General features: G+C 38.3%; 1 protein-coding gene across 10 annotated transcripts in view; it reads left to right on the top strand.

The window, feature by feature from the left end:
* znf385d (zinc finger protein 385D) overlaps positions 1-22,863 on the top strand; it is a 115,474-nt gene that overhangs the window by 55,065 nt on the left and 37,546 nt on the right. For 9 of the 10 annotated variants that reach the window (XM_086078634.1, XM_086078635.1, XM_086078632.1 and 6 more), the window contains one exon: positions 19,274-19,422. Coding sequence is in view for 4 of the 10 variants with exons in the window: in XM_086078628.1 (XP_085934754.1) it covers positions 19,274-19,422 (149 nt within the window). In the remaining 6 variants the exon portion in view is untranslated. Of the gene's footprint in view, positions 1-11,215; positions 11,256-19,273; positions 19,423-22,863 lie in introns of those variants that run through there. The other variant, XM_086078637.1, reaches the window with a different exon arrangement.

Below are 22,863 nucleotides of genomic sequence, written 5' to 3' on the forward strand. Positions count from 1 at the left end.
TTTTTTCTTCAAAAAACACTTACAATACATTATATTACTTTAGATTACTATTTATCTGCATTGGGAACATTTTTTTTTTTTATTCAACACACAATTGCATAAAATTCATTCCAATTATGATTTGTGATTTTAATTTTTTTGTTACTTTTCTTCAATATTTTCCCTTTTTTATTTATTAAATTTTTACTAGAAAAGCAAGTTAAAATATATATATTTTAAAACCTTAAACATATCCTCATTGCAATAAAATATGATTAAATTATGAAATATTCACCCACGCATCCATTCTCTGCACTGCTTCTCCTCACGAGGGTGGCGGGCATGCTGGAGTCGATCCCAGCTGACTTTGGGTGAGAGACCCTGAACTGGTTGGCAGCCAACTGTGGGGTATTCTTGCATATTGTTTCAAAAAGAAAATCAAGAAGTGCAAGGACACATATGCATACTGTATGTACATACACATGTGCCATTTTTACTACTTAAGTATTATTCCTCATTTTGAAAGAAAATTGCCTTTACAACCTGTCAGCCTTTCGACCCAGCAGGCAAGCATCTGCATGAATTTAGTAAGATAATGCACTACAATTATGAGGAAATCGCATTTTCTAATCCCAGTGGGGGTCCGTTGAATAATAACATTTGTGTTTTTCAAGTGCCTGTAATGAAAAGAAAACGCCGTAACCACGTCCAATTTGCGGGAAAAATATCGCGGCTTGCTGATTTTGCCCCACGCCTACGGGAAGTTTACTGAGGTCGCATGCAGGGATGCGGATGTGAAACAAGTCGTGTTTTTAAACATCATAAATGGTCTTTTTATACATTCTATATTCATACGAGTTCCTCCTTCGTCAAGGCTTCTGTACACTGTGAGGTCAATAAAGTGCAGATGGGCTGTGTTTAATCATAAAACAAGAGTGCGCCTCTCTTCAATTCTGCCAAGTAGGCTATGTACTGAGCAAACAAGTCCCGTTTTTTTTTTTTGCAGCGTTACCTCAAAATTGAACACGCCTCTTCAAGTTGTCTTGAACTAGAGTAGCCCACTCATTTTTAATAGGTTTTACAAAACGTACCCACATTGTACATAACATAATTGCAATCAACATTTCTGCCAGAGAAGAACATTATTTTTTTTCAATTCTAAACATAACATCCTGCCAATGCTGAGAGATGAGCATACACAATAATTTGGAATGCTGAGACAACCGGCCGCACAAATGTATTCGGCTTCAACCGCGTACGCTGAGAAGGCTGAGAAACGATCACTCACGTAAATGCCAATGGGTATCAAATATATTCAGTGAATGCTGAGAGATGAGCATTCACGCCGATTGGAAGTGCTGAGAGAAAAAATTCACACAAGTGGTATATTGGTTCAGAGACAGGCTTTCATGCTCATGCGGTGGGTGTCAAACATATTGCGTGAATGATGAGAGATGAGCATTCACGCTGACCGGGAATGCTGAGAGGCAAGAATTCACATTCATTGGGAATTCTGAGAGACTCAGGCAACTATTCACAACAATAGTATTTAACCGAAAATTGCGTAGCGTGTGAATGCTGAGAGATGAGCATTCATGCTGACCGGAAGTGCTGAGAGACAAGAATTCACATTCATTGGGAATTCTGAGAGACAACCATTTGCAACAATGGCATTTTGCCTAACATTGCATATTGTGTGAATGCTGAGAGATGAGCATTCATTCATGCTGATGATTGGTAATGCTGAAGGATGAACATTCATGCTGACTGGAAATGCTGAGTGACAATTCACACAAATTTTAATTTGCCTCATAAGTCTATTGTGAGAATGCTCAGTGATGAGCATTCACGCTAAAACCTTGAGTGTCAAACACATACTGTAAATGTTGGGAGATGAGCATTCTCATTTTTGCTGAGACAGTCATTTGCACAATGGTATTTTGCCACAAAAATGTATTGTACTGCTAATGCCAATGAGCATCAAACTTGGATTGTGAGAATGCTGAGAGGCAAACATTCACGCTATCGTTCATTGTGCATCAAACGCATTGTGTGAATGCATAGACAAATATTCACATGAATGAGCAATTCTGAGAGACAGACAACCGTTCATCAAAATGCTGTTTTAACCCACTTCAAGCGTGTATTGATAGAATTCTGAGAGACAATCATTCACACTAATACAACTGAATGTCAACTTTATTCTGCGAATGCTGAGAAACGAGCATTCACGCTGACCGGCAATGCTGACGTATTCACATTCATTGGGGCAACCTGCCCACACAAATGATATTTTGCCTTAAAAATGTATGTTCAGAATGCTGAGAGACAAGCATTTTCACAAATTGGGAATGCTGAGTATTTGCACTACAGTGATCTTTTGTGGTGTATTCGCAGCGTGTCCATGTTTGTCCGCAGACAGCAAACGATACGACAGATCAATCTTTTTAACTTATCTGCAATCAAAGCAGAGTGAAACAAGCGCACTTAAAAAAAATAAATAAAAAAAACCAATCTCCCTCAGCCTTTTATGCATCCTGAGTGCTTGAGCGTCGAATAGAAAACGACGACTCTTTTCAATTATTCATATAACAGTTGGTCCTGCGGTTTTAAGATGAACGTCAGGCTTTGAAATGCCATTTTAAACAAATGTGATCATAAACATGAAAAAGTGTAGCAAGAAGAGGTTCCGGACAACTTGCAGTAATCTTTTCTGTCTCTCTCGCTAGCGCTCTCGCTAGCGCTCTCGCTCCGAAAGGGCCCGGAGGAAATGGCTTTGCGGTCGCCATGAAAACGTCTTGTTGGTTAACCTCAGATTACAGGGAGCGCGTGGAGTGACTGCCGGAGGCCGCCGCGTCGATTAGCCAGACGCTCACCGTAGATGTCAGGATGCTAACGCCACGACCAGGCGCAGGCCCGATGACTGTCAGGGGGCGGAAGTACTTTTTGTTTTTCCCTTTTGGAACGAGTTAAAATTAGATGCATGCGGTGACTAATTACAGTGAATCCTTGTTCATCATGGGCGATATGTCCCGGGTGCACCTGCAATAGGTTATCTGCAATGTAGGGAACCGTATATAAAAAAGCAAAACAAAACAAAAAAACGGAAAAGGTTTTATCGCTCCCACACTTTACATCAATTTCAACTTATTAAGACACACTTTTTAAATTCTCTCGCTGCCAGGTAGCGGGCCACGAGGGATGCAATAAATCTAAGGATGAGCTGACTAAGGTGTGTAAAAGGTGGAAATGAAAAAAAAAGAAAAAAAGAGTGGCTGAACATTCCGAAACAAAGCGCCATGCTGTTCATTGTTAACAAAGCAAACTGACCCAAATGTATCTAACGAAACTATTTTTTACTGGTTATTGTATAAAAAAACAAACAAATTCCAGACTTTCTGCCTTGAGGCTACATAATGCTGCGCGGCTCCCGCAGAGTGAGGGAAGAGGTGGAGTTTTGCAACACATTTCATGTGTTTGAGAGTTAATAGGTTTGTCCTCAAGCTATTTTCAACTCTTAAGTTGGTTAATAATATGTAAAAATGTGGAATAAGCCATTAACATGAATTTGTGTACACAGTAAATTCTGTAGAGTAAACTTGACTCTATTTAGAGTGGGACCATGTTAATAATAATATTAGTAGTATTATTATTAGTAATATTTACACTTGGAAGAGAGTAAAATAAAGAATTGAAATAAATTGTAAATACAAGTCATTCAAGGGTTGATGAACGAACTCCCAACCTTCAGCTTGGCAGACAGTGTGTTAGTATATCGTTCGTGTCAGATGGAATCTTCCTAACTCCACGAACAAAAACGAGTTTTGAGACCAAAAATTATGCTTTTGGTCTCCTTTTGGAGGTAAGCAAACAGTAGGCGGGGCATAGCTCAGGTGGTAGTGTGGCCGTCTTCCAAGCTAAAGGTTGTGAGTTTGTTCCTAAACCCTTGAGTGACTTTTTTTCCCCTCTCAATTCTTTATTTTACTCTCTTCCAAGTGTAAATATTAGCCTACTCTAAAACTAAGTCTATTTGTTCCTACTCTAAATAGTCAAATTTACTCTAAATAATTTACTGTGCACTTCTAAGGTTTCCACCCAACAACGACAATATAAAACAAATGAAAATTAAACATTGTTCATTTAAACACCAAATCTTAAAAAATAATTGTGTCTCATGAAAGTCCGCTACTTTAATGCTAATAATGCAAAAAGGTCATAGTCAGGCTAATGAAAATGAGCATACATTTGAGGGGTAATCCTCAATTTTTTGCTACTTTAACACACGGAGCAGCAACTCATACAAACAGAGCAAACAATAATACTCACAAGTATATATTCACTCAGCTCTGTGGGAACAACTAATATGACAGGAGGTTAGTTGGGGACCGTCTCTGCCTCTTGTTCCTGCTATTAATTACGCTACATCCCTTCCAGTAGACTTCAGTGCTGCCCTACATGTTGCGGCATGACTCCAAATTCAGACTTGCCTATAAAAAACAGAACAAAAACACACACAAAACAAAACCTTCCTCTATTGGGGGCGCAAATGAAAAACCTAATATTTTCAATCTGTAATAAATACGCGCGGCAGCAGAGTGGATCTGTTCTTTGGAGCTGGCATTTTAACGAGATGGCCTTAAGCGTTACGCGGCCATACGGAGTGAGTTCATTGGCCGTCCTCTACCTTACCCTTCAACATTCACTTATCTGGGCTCAGAGCTGTGTCGAGAGCCAATAATAAAAAATAAAAAAAAATGTCTGGAGGACGCCGACTGCCATTAATAATGAATCACCTCGCGGCGCTTTCTCGCTCTCTTTTCGTGTCGTGGACCGGAGATGGACGAGCGAGGCTGAGGGAGTCCGGCGGTCTGGGCGCCACCGCTTCACCCCCCCCCCCCTCGGCAAATAGGAGAAATCCAATTATGATGAATCCAATTTTGATCGTTATTCCAATGTGATTACACTGCCAGTGCGAGTGAGCTGATTCCGACAAATGAAAGGTCTTTCCAGGCGGGGGCCTTGCCAGAAAACTCACCAATTATTCCACGTGCGTGCGTTTGGATGAAAATATATGGATGTATTTGGGGTCCTGAACACAACCTCGGATAAGTCACTCAATGAAAATCAGCTCATGACACCAGTTTGATCAATCAGTATGAAATTGAGTGGACTCTGTCATAACAGGAAAAAGAAAAAGAATCCATGCCGAAATTGAAACAGGAAGTCAGCCATTTTGGTTTGAAGCAGCAACTTTTGATGTTCATTTTGTGAATTCCTGGAAAATTAGAAGCGGTTACTCGCAAAACTTGTTTCCATAGCCAAAAATCAAATGTTCCTTTTTTTGATACACTTCAAAATCCACCCCCTCCAAGCGTAAAAACGTTTTTGAAAATGTTGGGCCTTTTTCGATTTTCTAGCGTTTCCATTGAGTTTTATTTTCGTATTTCTTGAAAATTCGAATACAAATGGGTGGATGGAAACCCAACTACTGATTGGCACAAAATTGGCTGCACATACTCAAGTTTAGTTACGATACCCAAATTTCAACAGGAAGTCAGCCATTTTGGTTTGAAGAAGCCATTTTGGCTCAATTCCAGAGCTTTTATTTTATTTTATTTTATTTTTAACCAAACTCTTTTCCTAAATGAGCGCCAATCCAATGCCTGACAGACAGATGACGTTACCTTCCGACACTATTTTGCCCGGGCCAATAAATCCCAGTTCAACTTCACATCATAACTTGTCAACATTGCACATTTTCTGAAAAGAAAACGACTACAATACAAATATTGATGTTGCACTTACTTGAAAGAAAATACTTTTATGCACGCGTAAAACGTTTGTAATGTTGCCAACCGCGATTTTTGGCGTACCGTTGCACCCCTCGTGCTCTCGAGTCTCAGTCTGCTTGTCGAGCGCGCATCAGGGTTGAAATGATAGCGTTCATACGTGACCAAACAAACCACACTCGCCCCGGGCTTTGTTGTCAGCGAGTTATGTTTATGTATTTGTTGGCGTTATTTTTGCATCCCAAGCGTCTTCATCCACGCTGTAGCGGTTTGGCTATTTACCATCTGGACTGTGGCCCGGCATGAAAATAAGATGTTATTATAATTTATGTGGACAAATATTTGCACTCACATTTAGTCGGCGGCGCGTCAACAGGAGAAAGCACACGCGCAAGATTCTCTCTATGCTTTGTTTGTTAGATCCTTGTTTGCCTTTAACTCATTCACTCTCATAAATTCATTAAAAAAAAAGATGAGTAAAAATAAGGGGCAAGAGGCGATTTTTTTTAACTCATTCACTGCCATTGACAGCTATAGATGTCAAAAATTCATTTTACCTATTTTTATTACATTTTTTTTCCATTTTTGTTAACAAGAGTATGAAAACCTAGATTTTTGTACTTGTACATTTAGAACACATAAAATTTGTGATTAATCGTGAAGTCATGCGATTAATAACGATTACAAATTTTAATCACCTGATGCCCTTAATTTTGAATAACCTTGTCTTAAAAATATATATTTTTTTAATTAAAAAAAAATTTTTGAAGAAAAAAACATGAAAAATTAGGGGCGTCGGGCGATAACAATTTTTAAATGTAATTAATTGCATGACTTCACTAGTTAACTCAGGAATAATCACAAATTTTATATCTGTTCTAATACAAAAAAATCTAGGTTTTTATACTTTTGTTAACAAAAGTGGGAAAAAGTTAATCTAGAAATAGTTAAAATTCATTTTTGACATCTATAGCCGTCAATGGCAGTGAATGAGTTAATTGTAATTCATCGCATGACTTCACTCGTTAACTCACGACTAATCACAAATTTTACATCTGTTCTAAATGTACAATAAAAAAAAATATTTTCATACTCTTAAATAAAAGTAGAAAAAAAATGTTAAACTAATAGAAATAGTTCAAATTAATTTTTGACGTTCATAGCGGTCAATGGCAGTGAATGAGTTAATAATGTTTGTGCTGAAGAGCAACAATATATGCATTTGGCATTATTTTTTAATTATTTCTTCATTTTATTCATTTATTTTTTTATTTATTTCTTCATTTTATTCATTTAGTCATTTGTCAAAACCATTCCAGTTTCAAAATGTTCAGCGCATTCAGCATATCTTCACTGCATTTTTTATGTTCCCAATTGTTTCGTTCTTCATTCGCTACATTTCATTAATTCAACACAATTCCAGTTCACAGCACGCACCCTCCACTTTTGATTATCATACCCTTGGGGAGAAAGCGGATGTTTTGGGCCACCTGGACCTCCGGGGCTTCGTGCATCCTGTCCCACCTGAGTACTGACAGTCCCAAAAGTAGAACTCAAATATTTACACCTGCAGCAAAAAAGAGAGCGCGAGAGAGGCAGTAGTTGTTGTCTTGAGTGTCTGCGTGGTGTGTGAGGACACAGCAGATATTTATCAAGCCTCACCCCCCGTGATGCACGAGAGGTCACTCAGTCTGTTGAATGCAATATGCACTCAATGTTAGCTCAAGCTGAACTTGATTACCTCCTCAATGCACAAAGACATGAAAGCGATGGTTTACCAAGACAATTTTGGAAGGAAGAAAGGAGCCATTACAGTATTTCTTGGTGAGGATCTGGATGCTTTCACAGTTTTCACACTCTGGAATAAACGCTTCCCGCATCAGCAGTTGAAATCTCAATTTAGTCTGAGAATTGTAATTCATTTGACATTTTTGAGATAATCTGCGTAATTTTGTTGAAGACTGTAAATTGTATTTGATATTTACAAATACAAATGACGAATCGATTTTCTTCTCTCAGTCCATTTGTCAGGATGGTTTTGTTTTTGGGCGGGTTGATAATAGACAATAATCACAGAATTGATTGATTGATTTACTTTCATTATGACCTTATGATTGTTTTTGACAGCCTTTTTAAATGTTGAAGCACTTCACAATATTGCCCCCGTTCCTGTGTAAGTTGGTTCAAGTTTGATTGAAAGAATTAACACATAACCGGTGCTCTTTAAATTTGGCGGGAAAAAAAGATTTTTTTTATTAAGCCTTTTTTATTAAGTGATTAATCAAAATTCTAACATGAATGTAATAGTTTGACAGCTCTAATATATATATACACAAAGTTAAAGCATTAACTGATTAATTAATCACAAAAAATTAGGGCATTAATCATGAATTAACGCAGATTAATCGCACTATTAATTTTGACCATAGATTTTCCTTTAGCGTGACAGCGGATGGCTGCGTTTAAGGTAGCACAGGTTCCGTTTGAGAAATAAACATAAATTTATGCATTAAAGTAAAGCATTTAATAAATGTTTGCGTATGACATTTAGAATATTTGTTCATGTGAAAATATTAGTGTCATTTTCTTCCCATGCAAGTAATTCATTGATTAGGAAAAGAGGAGGATGAGCGTGTGCGGTGGATCAAAAAATGTTGAAGACGTCCTCATAACATTAAATGTCAAAAGAATTAACACATAACCTGGTGCTCTTTAAATTTGGCGGGAAAAAAATATTGATAAAAAAAGCCTTTTTTATTAAGTGATTAATCGTGATTAATAAAAATTCTAACGTGATTAATCTGATTAAAAAATATATATATATATATTTGACAGCTCTAATATATATATATGTATATATATATGTATATATATACTGTATATATATATTTTTTTTTCATGAAAACAAAAATAATCTCAGAGGGGGGAAAACAAAAAGTTTATCATTATTTATTATCCTTTTTATTTCAAACTGAAGGGGGAAAAATCGGTTAAAATCAGAAATCATTAGTTTTGTGAAATTAAAGGGAATTGTCATGAGACTGACAAACAATTCAAAGCAATCATCAAATGTGCAGCGACTTATTGGGAGTTCGACCAGGTGAACCCAGGTCTAAGTTGTGGTGCATGTTGTGGAATATGATTTTGGTGAATTTGATCAAAACAAGGCAGACAGATTCATTCAATATTTAATTCATAAATATGAAATATGCATTGAACTCTGTGAATACTTATAGAAATAAATTAATTGAATACATTACTTTTTATCATCATTTGTATTCAAGTTTTTTTTAAACACATGCCATTCCTTATAATTACAATACTTTGTGCGCATCTATCTTCTGCATGGCCAGGAACAAAGTCGGCTGTGATCACTCCCACAATGGCACAAATTTGAATGTCTACAAAAGCCAACCTACGAAAAATACCAAAAGAAAGAATACTCCACCCAAGTTCGACGGCACAGTTGGCCCTTTTCCCTCCATGCACTATTGTCGCTGTACCTCAAACAACTTTTTGCAAACTAAGCACTTTGACTTTGGATCTTGTGTGACCAGTGTGATGGAATCCCCTCCTGCGCAGAAGGCATCCCGCATCGGTTTCGGCTCTGTTGGGCATAAAATTACCGGGTGGGATTAACCCCATACATTACCAATGTGTTGCATCACCAAAGCGAATGCTAAAAAAAAATACAAATAAATAAAGAATTAATTGACCATCTGTGCTAGATAAACAAGTTTAGCGGCTATGTGGCTCGCAGTGAAAGCATCACTGCGGGCAGGCTCGGCTGGCTAGTGGAGCAGCGGCAGCCATGCATGCAAGCATATGTTGCGCCAAAATCACTTTGGAGCTTCTAGCGTTGAGTGGAGACTTCACAGATGTGTGGATTACCCATGATGCACTGGGGCACTAATAGCCCTAACCGTCCCCCGCGTTTTTCCCCGCCTGCCATAAGCACAGATGCTCTTCAGGATTGACCTGCTGACAATTAGGATGCGTCCCCGACCGCCGCCATGGAGGACGCCATGTTCATCATTTATATGTGGATTCCTCACGTGTCCAAAATGACTCATTTTCAGGGTACCCCCCCGTCCCCTCCCAAAAAAAAACAATACAACACCACCCCAACTTAGTTTCAATCACTTATAAGGGAAAAATGCATTACGTCGGCAGAAGGTCCACATCAAAGTCAACGCTCATGCTGACCTACCAGACAAAATCCCTTCAATAATTCACAAAGCAAACCACTGCGGTTACATCATCTTCCCAAACTCGAAGTGATGCAATAACTACAACGATGAGCTGCCTAAGCAGCTTAATCAGCAAAAATTGGCACGCATTTGCTTTCATGGCTGACCTGTGCACTAAAGCATTACAGTGATCCATTTTTAACAAAACAAGCTCACTCAAACGTGTCTAACTTTATACTATGTTCACTTGTTATTGTCAGATGTCCAATCTTGAGGTGACGAAATGCTGCACGGCTACTGCAGAGTGAGGAAAGAGATGGAGCTATTTTCAACACTTAACGTTTGATAATAATTCAAACAAATACTTGACAACGTATGTAAAGATCAATAGAATGGATTTATGAAACATTTGGACATTGTCGTTCGTACGTAGTATATAAACTAATATAACTCTTTTTCCTGATGAAAACATAACGTTAAGTCAGGTTTCCATCCAATTGTTTTGACTTTTTCAAGCAAATTTACTGAAAATGCGCAAAACGGACATGCGACATATGCCCTTTTCCATCTGTTCTTCTTTTGCGAATATTGAGAGGTGACTCCGCCGCTGTAGGTGGCGCTATACACCATAGAGATGGGATCCACCAGAAGAAGAAAAAGACCAGGAAGTGACTGCGCCGTGCGATGATGTTGTATGAGTTTTCTTTTATAATTCTTGATAAACCGTAGCGTTTCTTTGCTGTTTTCCATCTAAAACAGCATTAATATTGGCTTCTATAATTCAAAAAAGATTTCTGTTTTGTCGTCCCCCCAAACATACCCTACTTTATCGTCCGCCATTGCTGTGTGACTACAAACATACGTGTGATGTAATATCCTGTCAAAACGTGCGACGTGCATCCGGTCTTGCCAGCGGTTATTCACAAAATTTGCATTTTCCTTTTTTCGATGCGCTTCAAAATCCACTCCCTCCAAGCGTAAAAAAAAAAATGTTGTGTGCAAATTTTGGGCCCTTTTTTCGAATTTCTAGCGTTTCCTTCAGTTTTTGCATTTCTTGAAAATTCCACCGTGCGCCGCCAACATCGACATCAACTACCTTTTCTTTTTTTCAATGGTCAGCGCAACTTCTTGGGCAGCTCTGGTTTAATGAATGAGCTAAAAAAAAACACTCACTATGGCCAGCAGATGGCAGCATTGTTTCCCTTTTTTTTAATGGGATTCTGTGGATCACATGACATCACAACATGGTGGATCTTAGGAAATACAGTGTTTTCCAGGATGTCGTGAAGTAAACATGGTAAATAGATTTACTGGTGATTTTCTTCTTCTCCTCTAGCATCTAGTTTGAATGTGTGATGTGTCAATTGAATCCACAAATACATGTGTGAGGTTAAGTGCTTGGAAGCGAGACCCAAGGGCGTCCGGCCACAAAATTCAGACATAGTTAGCATGATCATTGAGGGACTGGCTAATTCATTCAGGAGATAGCAATAAATGAAATGCCATTACTTTCCTCCTGGTAGATGTGGCCTAAAGGCTAGCATACTAGCATAAACTGCAAATGAGCCTAGCTTAGAATTGAGTGGTTCTTTTGGAGGCTAATGTTTGACTTAGAATCCGTTTGGCTGTGGTTGATGGTCGACTGCGTTTAATAAGTGAGAGCTGACATTAGCAAGCATGCTAGCCATGACATTTTCTTCTTCAAGGGCAAAGCAACCAAACCTTTTTAACATAATACTTGTGCGAAAACAAGGTTTAGTTGCCACTTCTTGATCTTCTTTGTACAACTATTTATCACATCCATGTGATTTCCCCTCGGTTCAACTGAATTCATTCTGAAACTGTTTTCTTAAGGAACTCAAAACATACTTCCATTTAGTTGTTAGGATCTAAACTGATGGGAATGAGTTGCATCTCGGCTCTACGCAAGTCATTCAAGGCTCTCGTTTAGAATGTTATCCGATACGGGTTTTTGCGTCTGAACTTGGAGCCACAGTGATAAAAATGACATACGTCTCCTCTCATGCCTCGTCTTTGATGTTCCCTTTTTTTCAAGTGCTTTTAGTTTTACAATTACAGAGAGCTACACGCAGTTGTCCATTTGTATGCTAGTGCTGTATACTTGTTGCACATTAAATTGATTACAGCTGACTGGCTTAGTGCTTTGACATGTTGCCAGTGGTGACCGTTGATGAGATTTACGAGTTCCATTAAACATGGCTGACAGTCATTATGGCTGGAATGTACCATTTTGTGTCTGGACATGTTGGCTGGGGTCACTGCTGTCATGTTATCTCCTCACAGCTGCAGGGGGAAAAAAAAGAGAGAAAAACATCAACTATCTTCTTGTTCACATAGTGGATTTTATCCCATTGGATATCCGGTGGATGCTTTAACTCATTCACTGCCATTGACGGCTATAGACGTCAAAAATTCATTTGAACTATTTCTATTAGTTTAAATTTTTTTCCCACTTTTGTTAACAAGAGTATGAAAACCTAGAAAAAAATTGTATTGTACGTTTAGAACAGATATAAAATTTGTGATTAATCCAGAGTTAATTATTGAAGCCAAGCGATTAATTACAATTTAAAAATGTAATCGTCTGACGCCCCTAATTTTTTATATTTTCTTTTTTGTTTGATTACTTAATTAATTCAACTCAAGATTAATCACACATTTTATATCTGTTCTATATGTACAATACATTTTTTCTAGGTTTTCATACTCTTGTTAACAAAAGTGGAAAAAAAAAGTGAAACTAATAGAAATAGTTCAAATGAATTTTTGACGTCTATATGCCAGTGAATGAGTAAAAAAAAAAAAAGGTTAAAAATTCTGCGATATAGTGGGGGAATACTGCAATAGTCCAAATGCTCACAGCGCTTTTTATTTTTTGTTACGGAAAGTCACGCGGCGACCTACCACATTTCACCAACACATGTACTTTCAACGCTGTCTTGCCGCAGACGACCCAAACGGAATCCTCACGCGGGCATGCAGCGCGCTTGGAGGCTGACGTGGAACATGGCACCAAACATGCTCTTTTCATTGTTTATTGGGAGCGTGGCACGCAGAGGCGAGCCTCCGCATGAGTCACCGCATGCGGCCTCCTGGCAGCAGATGGCGACGCTGTCACTCTCTGGCATCTTCTCTTCCTGCTTACATCTTTTCAAAGTTTTATTTTAACCACATTAGCTTCATTTTTATATGCTTTTTATTGCTCCCCTCTTTTGCGGTTGAGTGTTTTAGTTGCATTGGAGACTCTGAATAGTGTTGGAATTTTTTCGAAATATGTACGTTTGTTTGTTGAAGAATCAATTGTCTTGAAGTTTATGAATTTCGGTTGCTATGTTTATTATAGACTCAGTTGTCTTTGGTTGTTACAAATCTGCATTTGTGTTGGTTTACATTAAGATTAAATCGTATATGATGTTTCAGAAAACATATTCATTCGGTTCATTTTGTATGAGTTTGCCATTTTTCTAAACATGAACATTAAATTGATTGGAATTTAAATTGTCTTAAATGGTTAAGAGCCATACGTACGTTGGGTTTGTTTGATCACAAAATTGTCTTGGTTGTTTATGAAAGCGCAGTAGGATCCCTTGAAGGGTTAGGATTGTCATTATTTTTTGTTCGGTTGTATTTGACGGTCAAGAAATGTCTGTTGTCTTTGATGTTTATGAAGTTAAATTGTCACAATACCAAAATTCGGACTTCAATGCGGTATCTGTATAAAGTACCTTGACACCGGTACTGAAACGGTACCATGGCAATAACCTAAAACATTATTAAAAGCATTGCCCTGCGATTGGCTGGCAACCAGTTCAGGGTGTACCCTGCCTACTGCCCGAAGCCAGCTGGGATAGGCTCCAGCAACCCCCGCGACCCTTGTGAGGACAAGCGGTACAGAAAATGGATGGATGGATGGATTATTAAAAGCAGTGGAATCATAAATGGTAAAACATGAATCTTTTATGAATTCCATAAGGCAATTGAGGATAGTAATCTTGAAAAAAATATTGTATTTAAAATAAATAGAATTTACGCAATTCAGCTGTAAAACAGAAGTGAACTGATTCTCTGAGATTTGTAGCAAAAGCAGCACACATTTTCCTTGTTTTTCTTCTTCTCTGAGTTATTATTTGGCCAGTTTATAATAGCTTCAGTAGAAAAGATTTCATGCTGAGGGCATAATGAGTCATTTGTGTGAAGTCCACTTGTTTTTAAATGCATTTTAGTATTAAGCAGGCCCCTGGGTGGTACTGCGACCCGTTTTATTTATTTTTTTGATGGTTCTGACCAGGCTATTTCCAAATAAAATACCACCCGCGGGTTAATAGTCCTGCCATGATTTAAGTTAAAATATTTGATTTCTATGCCCAGTTAAACCGTATTACGAAATGTATACTGGATCAATCTGTCACTTTATACATATCTGTTTTGACATATACATGAGTGTTTCTACATATGAGTACTTTACTTAAGCCGTAGCCATGGGGCATCCCTCCCCCAATGCAATCTGTTGCGAAGTGCATTCTTGTTATGCTGAAGAGCGCCACATTGCATGCAGTTGTTTCCCCTGTCCTCATTATTTGTGATCCTACTAGAAGATAAGTCTCGGCGCTCCCCGTTTGTGTAATTGTGTTATAGCATGGTGCTGACGGTAAACCCGAAGTGCAGCTGGCATTTAAAGAAGACATTTTTTTTTTATGCCATGCAGCATAATAAAAATATAATTTGGCTGTTTTCATAAAAATGAATGAAAAGTAATGTGAAATATCGGGATCGCCTCGAAGTCCATGTATTGGGACCGTATTTTCACGACCCTAAGGCGCACCGTATTAAAAGGCGCAGTCTCAGTTACGGCTGCTATTTCTGTATTTAACACACACATAAGGCGCACCGCACTATTGGGCGCAGGCACGGTTAAACATACAATAGCTCAAAACACATGGTAGCAAAAACGTATGTTTTTAAAAAGGCAGAGTTTGGTTGAACTTTATTGAAGTATTCAACAATGCAAACAGTGAGTTCAGTTGTACTTGAAATATTTAACAATGTACTCACGTTCATTTTGATCAATCCTCATCCACAAATCCCTCAAAGTCCTCATCTTATGTATCTGAAAGAGCTGGGCTAGGTCGCCCTCAAACACGCCAGGTTCCCTCTTGTCATTGTAGTATTGTCATTCAGTCTCGTAGCCATACGGCTCCTCAGAAATGATGCCGGCTTTTGCGAAAGCTCGGACATTTGTTCAAGCAGACACGTTTAGCCCAAGCATGCACAATCCATTCACAAATTGTGGCGTAAGATGCTCTACCAGTTCCATAAAGCGAAAGCAGACAGCACAAAGACGTCCAACTGTATCATAGACTACATTTACATGCAGGCAGTAACCCTTTTGAAAGGCCCTGTAAACAAGCGCAATAAACCGAATATGGTTTTTGGCCTCTGCAGTAAAATCCCTGCCACAGTTTGGCTTTAGCCATTTATGCTAGCATGCTAGCTCTCTAGCAGGTAAACAAGCACCATGAGAGTTAGCTAGGGAGCTAGCTAGCTAGCTAGCAGCCAGATAAACAAGCACTATGAGAGTTAGCTATGGAGCTAGCTAGCTAGCTAGCACCTGGGGCTAAAGCCAAACTGTGGCAGGGTTTTTACTTTCTGGACCTGGATTTGCCACCTCTGCTCTTTGTCCCATCTGCAGTTGAGCACTGATGGCGGCAGATTCACTTTCTGGCCTCCTCAATCTCGCTGTTTTTTTTTTTTTACGACGTTTGCTTTTATTTACTCTCGACTGAAACGCCGCCACTGTGGCTTTCCTCGCCCTGTAATTGGTGCGACGTGCTGGGCCGTCGTCAAAGCCACTGCGCTCCTCTGCTTTTCATTAGAGCTCAGACGAGCTCCTTTAATTCCTTCAAGTTCTGGACGGCCTCCATCGTTTTATCGGCCTTCTCTTCTCCGATCCTGGCACATCATAGCAAATCTCGTGCTGTTTCCAATTAGCCGTTTATGAAATCTTCAGCTGGCATGACCGACGCGACGCAAATGTGCTCGCTCGTGACATTCGGATCATCTGATAGGAACACAGGTGGTCACCCGAGGCCGCCGACTCACGATTGTATATTTTTTCTATCCTTTTTGGCCTTTTGGTCCACACGCAAAGATTTGGTTTTGGAGTCGCCCACAGCGGAATTTATGGAAAACTGCGGCTGGCATCAAGACAAAACTGACTGTGTTGACAGGAAAATCTGATTTTGGACGTTGGCTTTCATCCTTTCGCACGATGTCACGGCTGTTAAGCGAAAAATTTAAAAAAGGCAAGGAATTGTGCTGACCTCACTTTCGAGATTCTCAGCATGTCGACATTCAGGTGAATTAGTTTTGTTGGAGAATGTCCATATCATAGTCTATAATATTGAAGCAATCTTTTGTTCTGGGTTTTTACAAAATGCACGTAAGTCTGAATTTCAATCGAAGATCTTTGAAACTTTTCGGATTGAATTGAATGCAAAACAGCACAGACAATGTACAAAACACACAATAAGTCACATTGGCTCGTTGTTATGAAATTAGAGTGCGTCATTGTGATTTGAAGAGCACAAGTGAAAAAAAAGACAAGAATATAAAGCAAAGTCAAGATGTCTCGGTGAGAGGGTTTTCTTTCTAGTGGGATGATTATGAGAACAAAATGAAAGGTCATTCATTGACGATTTTTTTTTTTTATTAAGTGTTTGAAATTGAAGTACTAAAAAATTGCAGCATTAACAAAACCAACTTTGAAAATATTTGAATGATTTATTAATTTAGTTCTGCTCCTCTTCTGTGTTGTGGCCTTCAAGGTTGTCTTGCTGAAGTTCTTTTTTTTCTCTTTTCTTTTTTTAAGAAAGGGGAAGGCAAAATAGTCTGAAGCTTTACAGTACACCTTTTTGATGAGTTTCATCCTTTGTTCTTTTTCATTTTGTTTCTGAAATTGGAATTTGATAGATAGGTATTTATCGATAGCTAGCTAGCTAGCTAGCTAGTTAGATAGATAGATGGATGGATGGATGGATGGATGGATCGAAACGGACGGACAGACAGACATACAGAGACATAGATATATATGTTTATTTATGGTCTATTTAATTTTAGGGGAGCAAACCCCCATTTTAATGAAAATTGTTTATTGGAGATTTATCAGAGCTTTTTTTGTTAAATATTTTGGGTTTGCAACAACCCCCCCCCCCCCCCCCCCCCATACATTTTAATGGGTTTTAATTAGATGCGGATTTTCGCTATTCTTGGGCTGGCCGGTTCCCTATCCCTCGAGAATAGCATGCATGTGGTCTTATGACCCCCCGTAGCACTGATCAAAAAATTTTGCCCAGCATTTAAATTTGTCACTGCTTTAAGTCATACTTGAAGTTTTCGGAATCCCAGAATAGGTCCTTGGTGGGCTAAATTGACTTCAATGTTTTGAAAACACCTTCAAGATGTGATATGTTTTTTAAAATCTTTTTGATGCTTACAAACACATGTTGGTTCCTCAAAGATGAAATTGTCTTTACAAAAAAAAACAACTGGCTTTTATAGGCTTGTTGAAGATTAGATCCACCATGGAAGACTTCCAAGATGCTTTTTCTTTAACTCAGTAAGTGGCCGGGATATGAATAAATTGCATCGTAACCATCGATACGGTCGTAACCCTAAATAACCTTTATTGTTCCTACGTGGGAATGGCCTCTCCAAGGACACTGGACATGAATCGCTTGCTCACCTCATCACTTTTGTTTCTATTTTAATGTTTAAAAACGAGCTGCTGGCTTTCTGATTAAAGCGGGCCTGGAAAGTAGTTCATCTTTAATTACATGCAAAACATATTGTGTTTGCGAGACCATTTGAGTGAGATTCATCTCTAGGGGGAAACCGTGTCTGAGTTTGGCTCGCCCGTTGCCAACTTTTCATTTAAAGCAGATGTTTGGCTCGCAACTTTGCGAATGTAGGGAATAAACAACATGCGTATGTCATTCAAAACATGGTTCATGTGTGGAGCCTTGTTGTAATCCGTAGCAGACAAAAATCGTCAATACAGCAATTTGTTTTGGTCAACCGTATCACTTAAAAAGGACTGAAATGCTAAAAATAAAACATTTAGCGCTCACCCTTCACGCTGGTCAGCAGCGTGACAGCCGTGAGAAGATTTAAGAGCATTAATAAAGCCATAAAACTAATGGACATGTTGGAATGAAACCATGGAAGATTTTTTTCTCCCACGTTGGAGCTGCCCGACGTCCCCAAAGTGGGATTTCATATGTCATACAAAAAAAGCATCATAGGAGGCGTGGAGTTCTCATCGTTCTTGGATCCAGGGACCCCTAACCCATCAAAAATGAGCTTCAAGATAACAAGATTTTTTTTTTAATTATTTTGAGAAGTCGAAAAAATTAAATGTGCCCCCACTAGAAGTGTAAAAAAGCCACTGACGTTTAACTACAGCCATTTACAGAGTCAGCGTTGATGATGTTTCTTAGAACTCATTAAAACCCCAAAACGTATTTATACGTTTAATGTGTTTTTTTTTTTTGTGGGTTTTTTTATGCTACAGAACACAGAAGGCTTTGGTGCAGTTTCTGAACCTGAAGAGGTGGCTTAAAGCAATAGTAGTTATTACAAAAAACGGCCAGCAGGTGGCAGCAGAGTACAAGAGATCAGCCATGTTGCAACAAGCTCTTTTTGCCAGTGTTTTCAACAGGAATGTGAATAACTATGAAACTTGAAGCTATATTCTAATGCTAATTACTGCAACATGGAAACATATAGAAATATACTTTTTATCCTGATGAAAGAAGAGACTCTAATCTTTCTTTTGGTAGGTTCCATGTTTTTATAGCAATAGAACACAATATTCTGTGGGCCTTGCAAAATCTGTCAAAATCCAGTAAAACAAATGGGAGCGAAGGGGGTTGCTTCAGTGAAAATGGCTGGGAGTGAATGAGTGAGTTGAACATCTGTAAATAAATTATTTTGCTTTCTCAATGTTTTTGCTCTCTTATAGTTTGATATTTCACATAAACTAAACATATTTTTTTCCACAAAAAGCTCGCCTTTAAGTTGGGAATGGATATTTTGGTTGAAAACCAATACATTTATCTATCTTAACTTAATTTACTAAATAATGGAAAAAGATGAAAACAAGATTTTGTGTTGATCTCATTCAGAATCGTGTTTCTTTAAATGAGAAATAATGTCAATGTCATTTGTGTCTTCGGTAAGCAAACGGAAAAAATGGCCTCTAATGTCCATTTACGTGTTTGCTTTGTACCCCCCCAGGTAACACATGTCACAACGGCCTGGTGCCCCCCGTGGCCCGGTCCGCCTTGCCGTCTGTTCACAGTGCTCTGGGCATCAAACACTTCCTTCCCTTCCCATTGGACAGCAACGCCTCGGCCGCCGTCAGCCTCTTCCCGGGATTCAATGCGGTGAGTGGCAACCTTCTTCTTGTTGTTTTTGTTTGCTGTTGTCAGTGGTTAAACGTTATGCTGAAACTGAGTGGCAAGGTCTGGGATAAAAAAAATTATTTGTAATTGTCCTTGCCAGTTAACACCATGTGTTATGTTCACGGTAACTCAACTACCGGTAGCTAATTATGTAGCTAGCTAGCTACCCGGCTAATTTATAGACTCAATTATCTTTTATCATGTGAACTATTTATATTAATTAAATATTTTTTTCATTTCATTAAAAAAAAAATTCATTTCATTAAATGTTTTATGAAAACCTAGATTTTTTTATTGTGCATTTATAACAGATATAAAATTATCATGCGATTAATTACGATTAAACGGCCCTTATTTTAATTGTATTTTTTTAAATTAGGCCCGTCAGGCGATTATTAAAAAAACAATTGTAATTAATCACATGACTTCACTAGTTAACTAACGATTAATCACAAATTTTATATCTGTTCTAAATTTACAATATTTATTTTTCTAGGTTTTCATACTCTTGTTAGCAAAAGTCTATAGCCGTCAATGGCAGTGAATGAGTTAAAGATCTGAAAATGTTTTTGTTGTTAATTAACAAAACACGTACAGTACCGTGTGTCCAAATGTGCCTTTACCTGTCTTAATTCAATTTTTCAAGTTTTGTTCCAACCAACCAATCATAGGGCAGAAAAATTGTGACATCATTAAGGGCCAGTGCTCTGGGCCTGTGAGGGCAAATTTAAAATCCGATTGGCAATGGAGAACAGTCCCATTGATCATGTAGCAGACTGGGCAGATTAGATTGAGATGGCAACACAGGGGCTTAAATCTGATTGGCTCAACAACAAAAAAATCTAACGTCTACTTTCACACACGAAAATGGTGCAGTCAAGGAAAATTCTATGAAATGATGACAATAGACTGTCAGGAAAAACTTGGAATAAATCCGTGGAAGAAATATTTGAATTTAGGTTATGAATGTAGGTCAGCGCTCGCCGCTGCTTGAAAAGATGGCCTGTACATTTCCAGGCTCAAATTATTGCTATTTTCTTTGTCTCTTGTGGGAAAGTGATTTTTGGTGTCCACATTCTTGATGTGGGCTGGCTCGCACACAAATGAGCCCAGAGACAATGTGAAACTCTTCAACCTTGTCGTGAAGCTCTCGTCCGCCTTCCCCGCGGGTTTATCGCCACTTCCTTCCACCGCTTCCTCTTTTTCCCAGCTGCGCTCCAAACATCAAACGCTCCGTCCTTCCTAATTCAAAAGAAAGTGACTACCGAGTCTCCGTGCGGCTTTTATCCGTTCCGCTTGTTTGATCCGCGGCCGTCCTCGCCACGTTTTGATGACGCCGCCGATTCCGACCGCGCTCGTTTTTCCCTGTAATGACTTTCAAAGGGGAAATCAATAGATCTGTAAGTGTGTGCACGTGAGGAAGTGCATGAGGTCTAATGCACGATGCATTATGATAATATCTATGCAGTCATTTCATATAGGGAGAAAGACGGGGTAAGCTATTGTAAAATCCGGTGAATAATACGCACCCGTACACACACACACATTTTAGTAGGCTATTTTTTGTATTTCTTTTTAGTTTGTAACCGATTTTAAATATTGGACTTTTAAAATCAGTATGTGAAGCATATTGAGTTGCGTTCAAAACATTTTTGGTTTCTTATTTATTTATTTTTGTTTTATTATTAATAACCCCCCTCGAGTTGGGATCTGTTATTTTTTTTTAATCTACATATCATCCATTATCTGTTCTATATTTTCTATATTTGCACTGATAGCAAATAGATTTTCTTGAACTTCAAAGTAAATTTTAACCTTCAACATTTTTGCAATTGTAAACAATGAAGACAATTTGAACAAACCTAACATACAGCGAGTCACAAACAACAAAGTTAATTTAGTGATCAACAAACTAAACAAAAATAGCCTCCAAGGAAATTATTTAAAACAGTCAAATCCAATTTAGAGCATTCTATGAACTCAACATATGCATTTTTGTGAACAGTAACAATAACAATAATCATTTTGGAGTCTTCATTGAACCGAACCTAAACTTTTTCTAATCTGCTTTTGTTTAAAAAAAAAAGAAAAAAAAGTGGAGTACAGTTTAAATTCTTCAAGCCTCTCAGCAATACATATACTCAGATTTCTATAGTCCTCCATGAACGCAGACTGATTGTCTTTGTGCTTAACCAAAATAAGACATTTGCAAACATCTGCTTATACTTTGGAAAACAATGATCGACGTGTTTGCCTTTTTTCTGTCAGGTTACAAACCAAACCAGTAACTGATTTATAAGCCAATTATGTTTGTGCATTATCCTTATTTTATTTTATTTTTTTACATAACTTCCTGTTTTTTAATAATGAGATCAAATCCAAATGTTTTTTTAATCCGATTCATCAATTAATTGAAAAAAAAAAAGAGATTAAATGATTAGTGTAAATTGACACAATTATACCAGCAGTATGTAAACTCATTACATTGTAGCAAAGTTTCAATTCTTCACTGCTTCCCATGAAAAGATAAAAAAAAAATATATAAATATATATAGATTTTTTTTTTTTACAAAACAGAGCGTTAAGCGTTCTGCTCTCATTCTTCAAATACTGTATTTTGGTGCCTAGCCCCCTTGAGCGTAATGTGCAAACACTCGATTTTATAGATAAGAGAAGTCAAATGTATTCCCATTTGTTATGGCAACCACGCCTGTATCAAAAAGCTTCTTTTCCGCGTGCGTTTAAAATTCATGTTTGTAAAACGTGCTAAAGCGCCAGCCCGCTTTTGCATATTTCTCAGGTGAGGAGCTTTTTTTTTTTTTTTCGTTTGAAGAACACGTGTGAGCTTTAACGAGGAGATGACTCGCACCTTGGCAGCCGGATCCTCAGAAATCATCTCCCACATAAATCGTCAGAAAATGCAACGCGTGGAGACACACGCACACACGCATGCGTACGCGTCGCCAAAATCTGTAAATTTGCATCGAAATTCATCGCTCACCTTTTTGTTTTTATGATTTCTTCCACACACTCCAAAGGAAATATTCACCCAGCAAACTCTGGAAGACATCTTGCCTCCACTGGCCCGGCGTAGTGACGTCTCTGACATTCTTTTGTCGAAGCTCTTTTCATTTATGACTAATGGCATACTTCTTGGTTATGAGTTATGAGCAGCAGACACTTTCGGCTCTCGCCGCTTCCACTCATAACGTTGAGGAACTCTCATAAGAGTGACAAAAAAAAAAAGACAATATGTTTGCCAAACAATGCTGTAATGTGTGGTTACCATAGTGACTATTTTATTGTACATTAAAGCGAATTATTATGTTTTCCGACACTCAAGCAGTTGTTTTTGAGTCAACTTCACCAAATTCGCATAATCCTGTCAGTCAAGCTATCAATCGCACGAGTGACACAAATCTT

Source organism: Leptonotus elevatus, chromosome 6 (assembly GCF_054856555.1).
Source record: "Leptonotus elevatus isolate MCC_2025b chromosome 6, RoL_Lele_1.0, whole genome shotgun sequence".
In the NCBI taxonomy this organism is placed as follows: domain Eukaryota; kingdom Metazoa; phylum Chordata; class Actinopteri; order Syngnathiformes; family Syngnathidae; genus Leptonotus; species Leptonotus elevatus.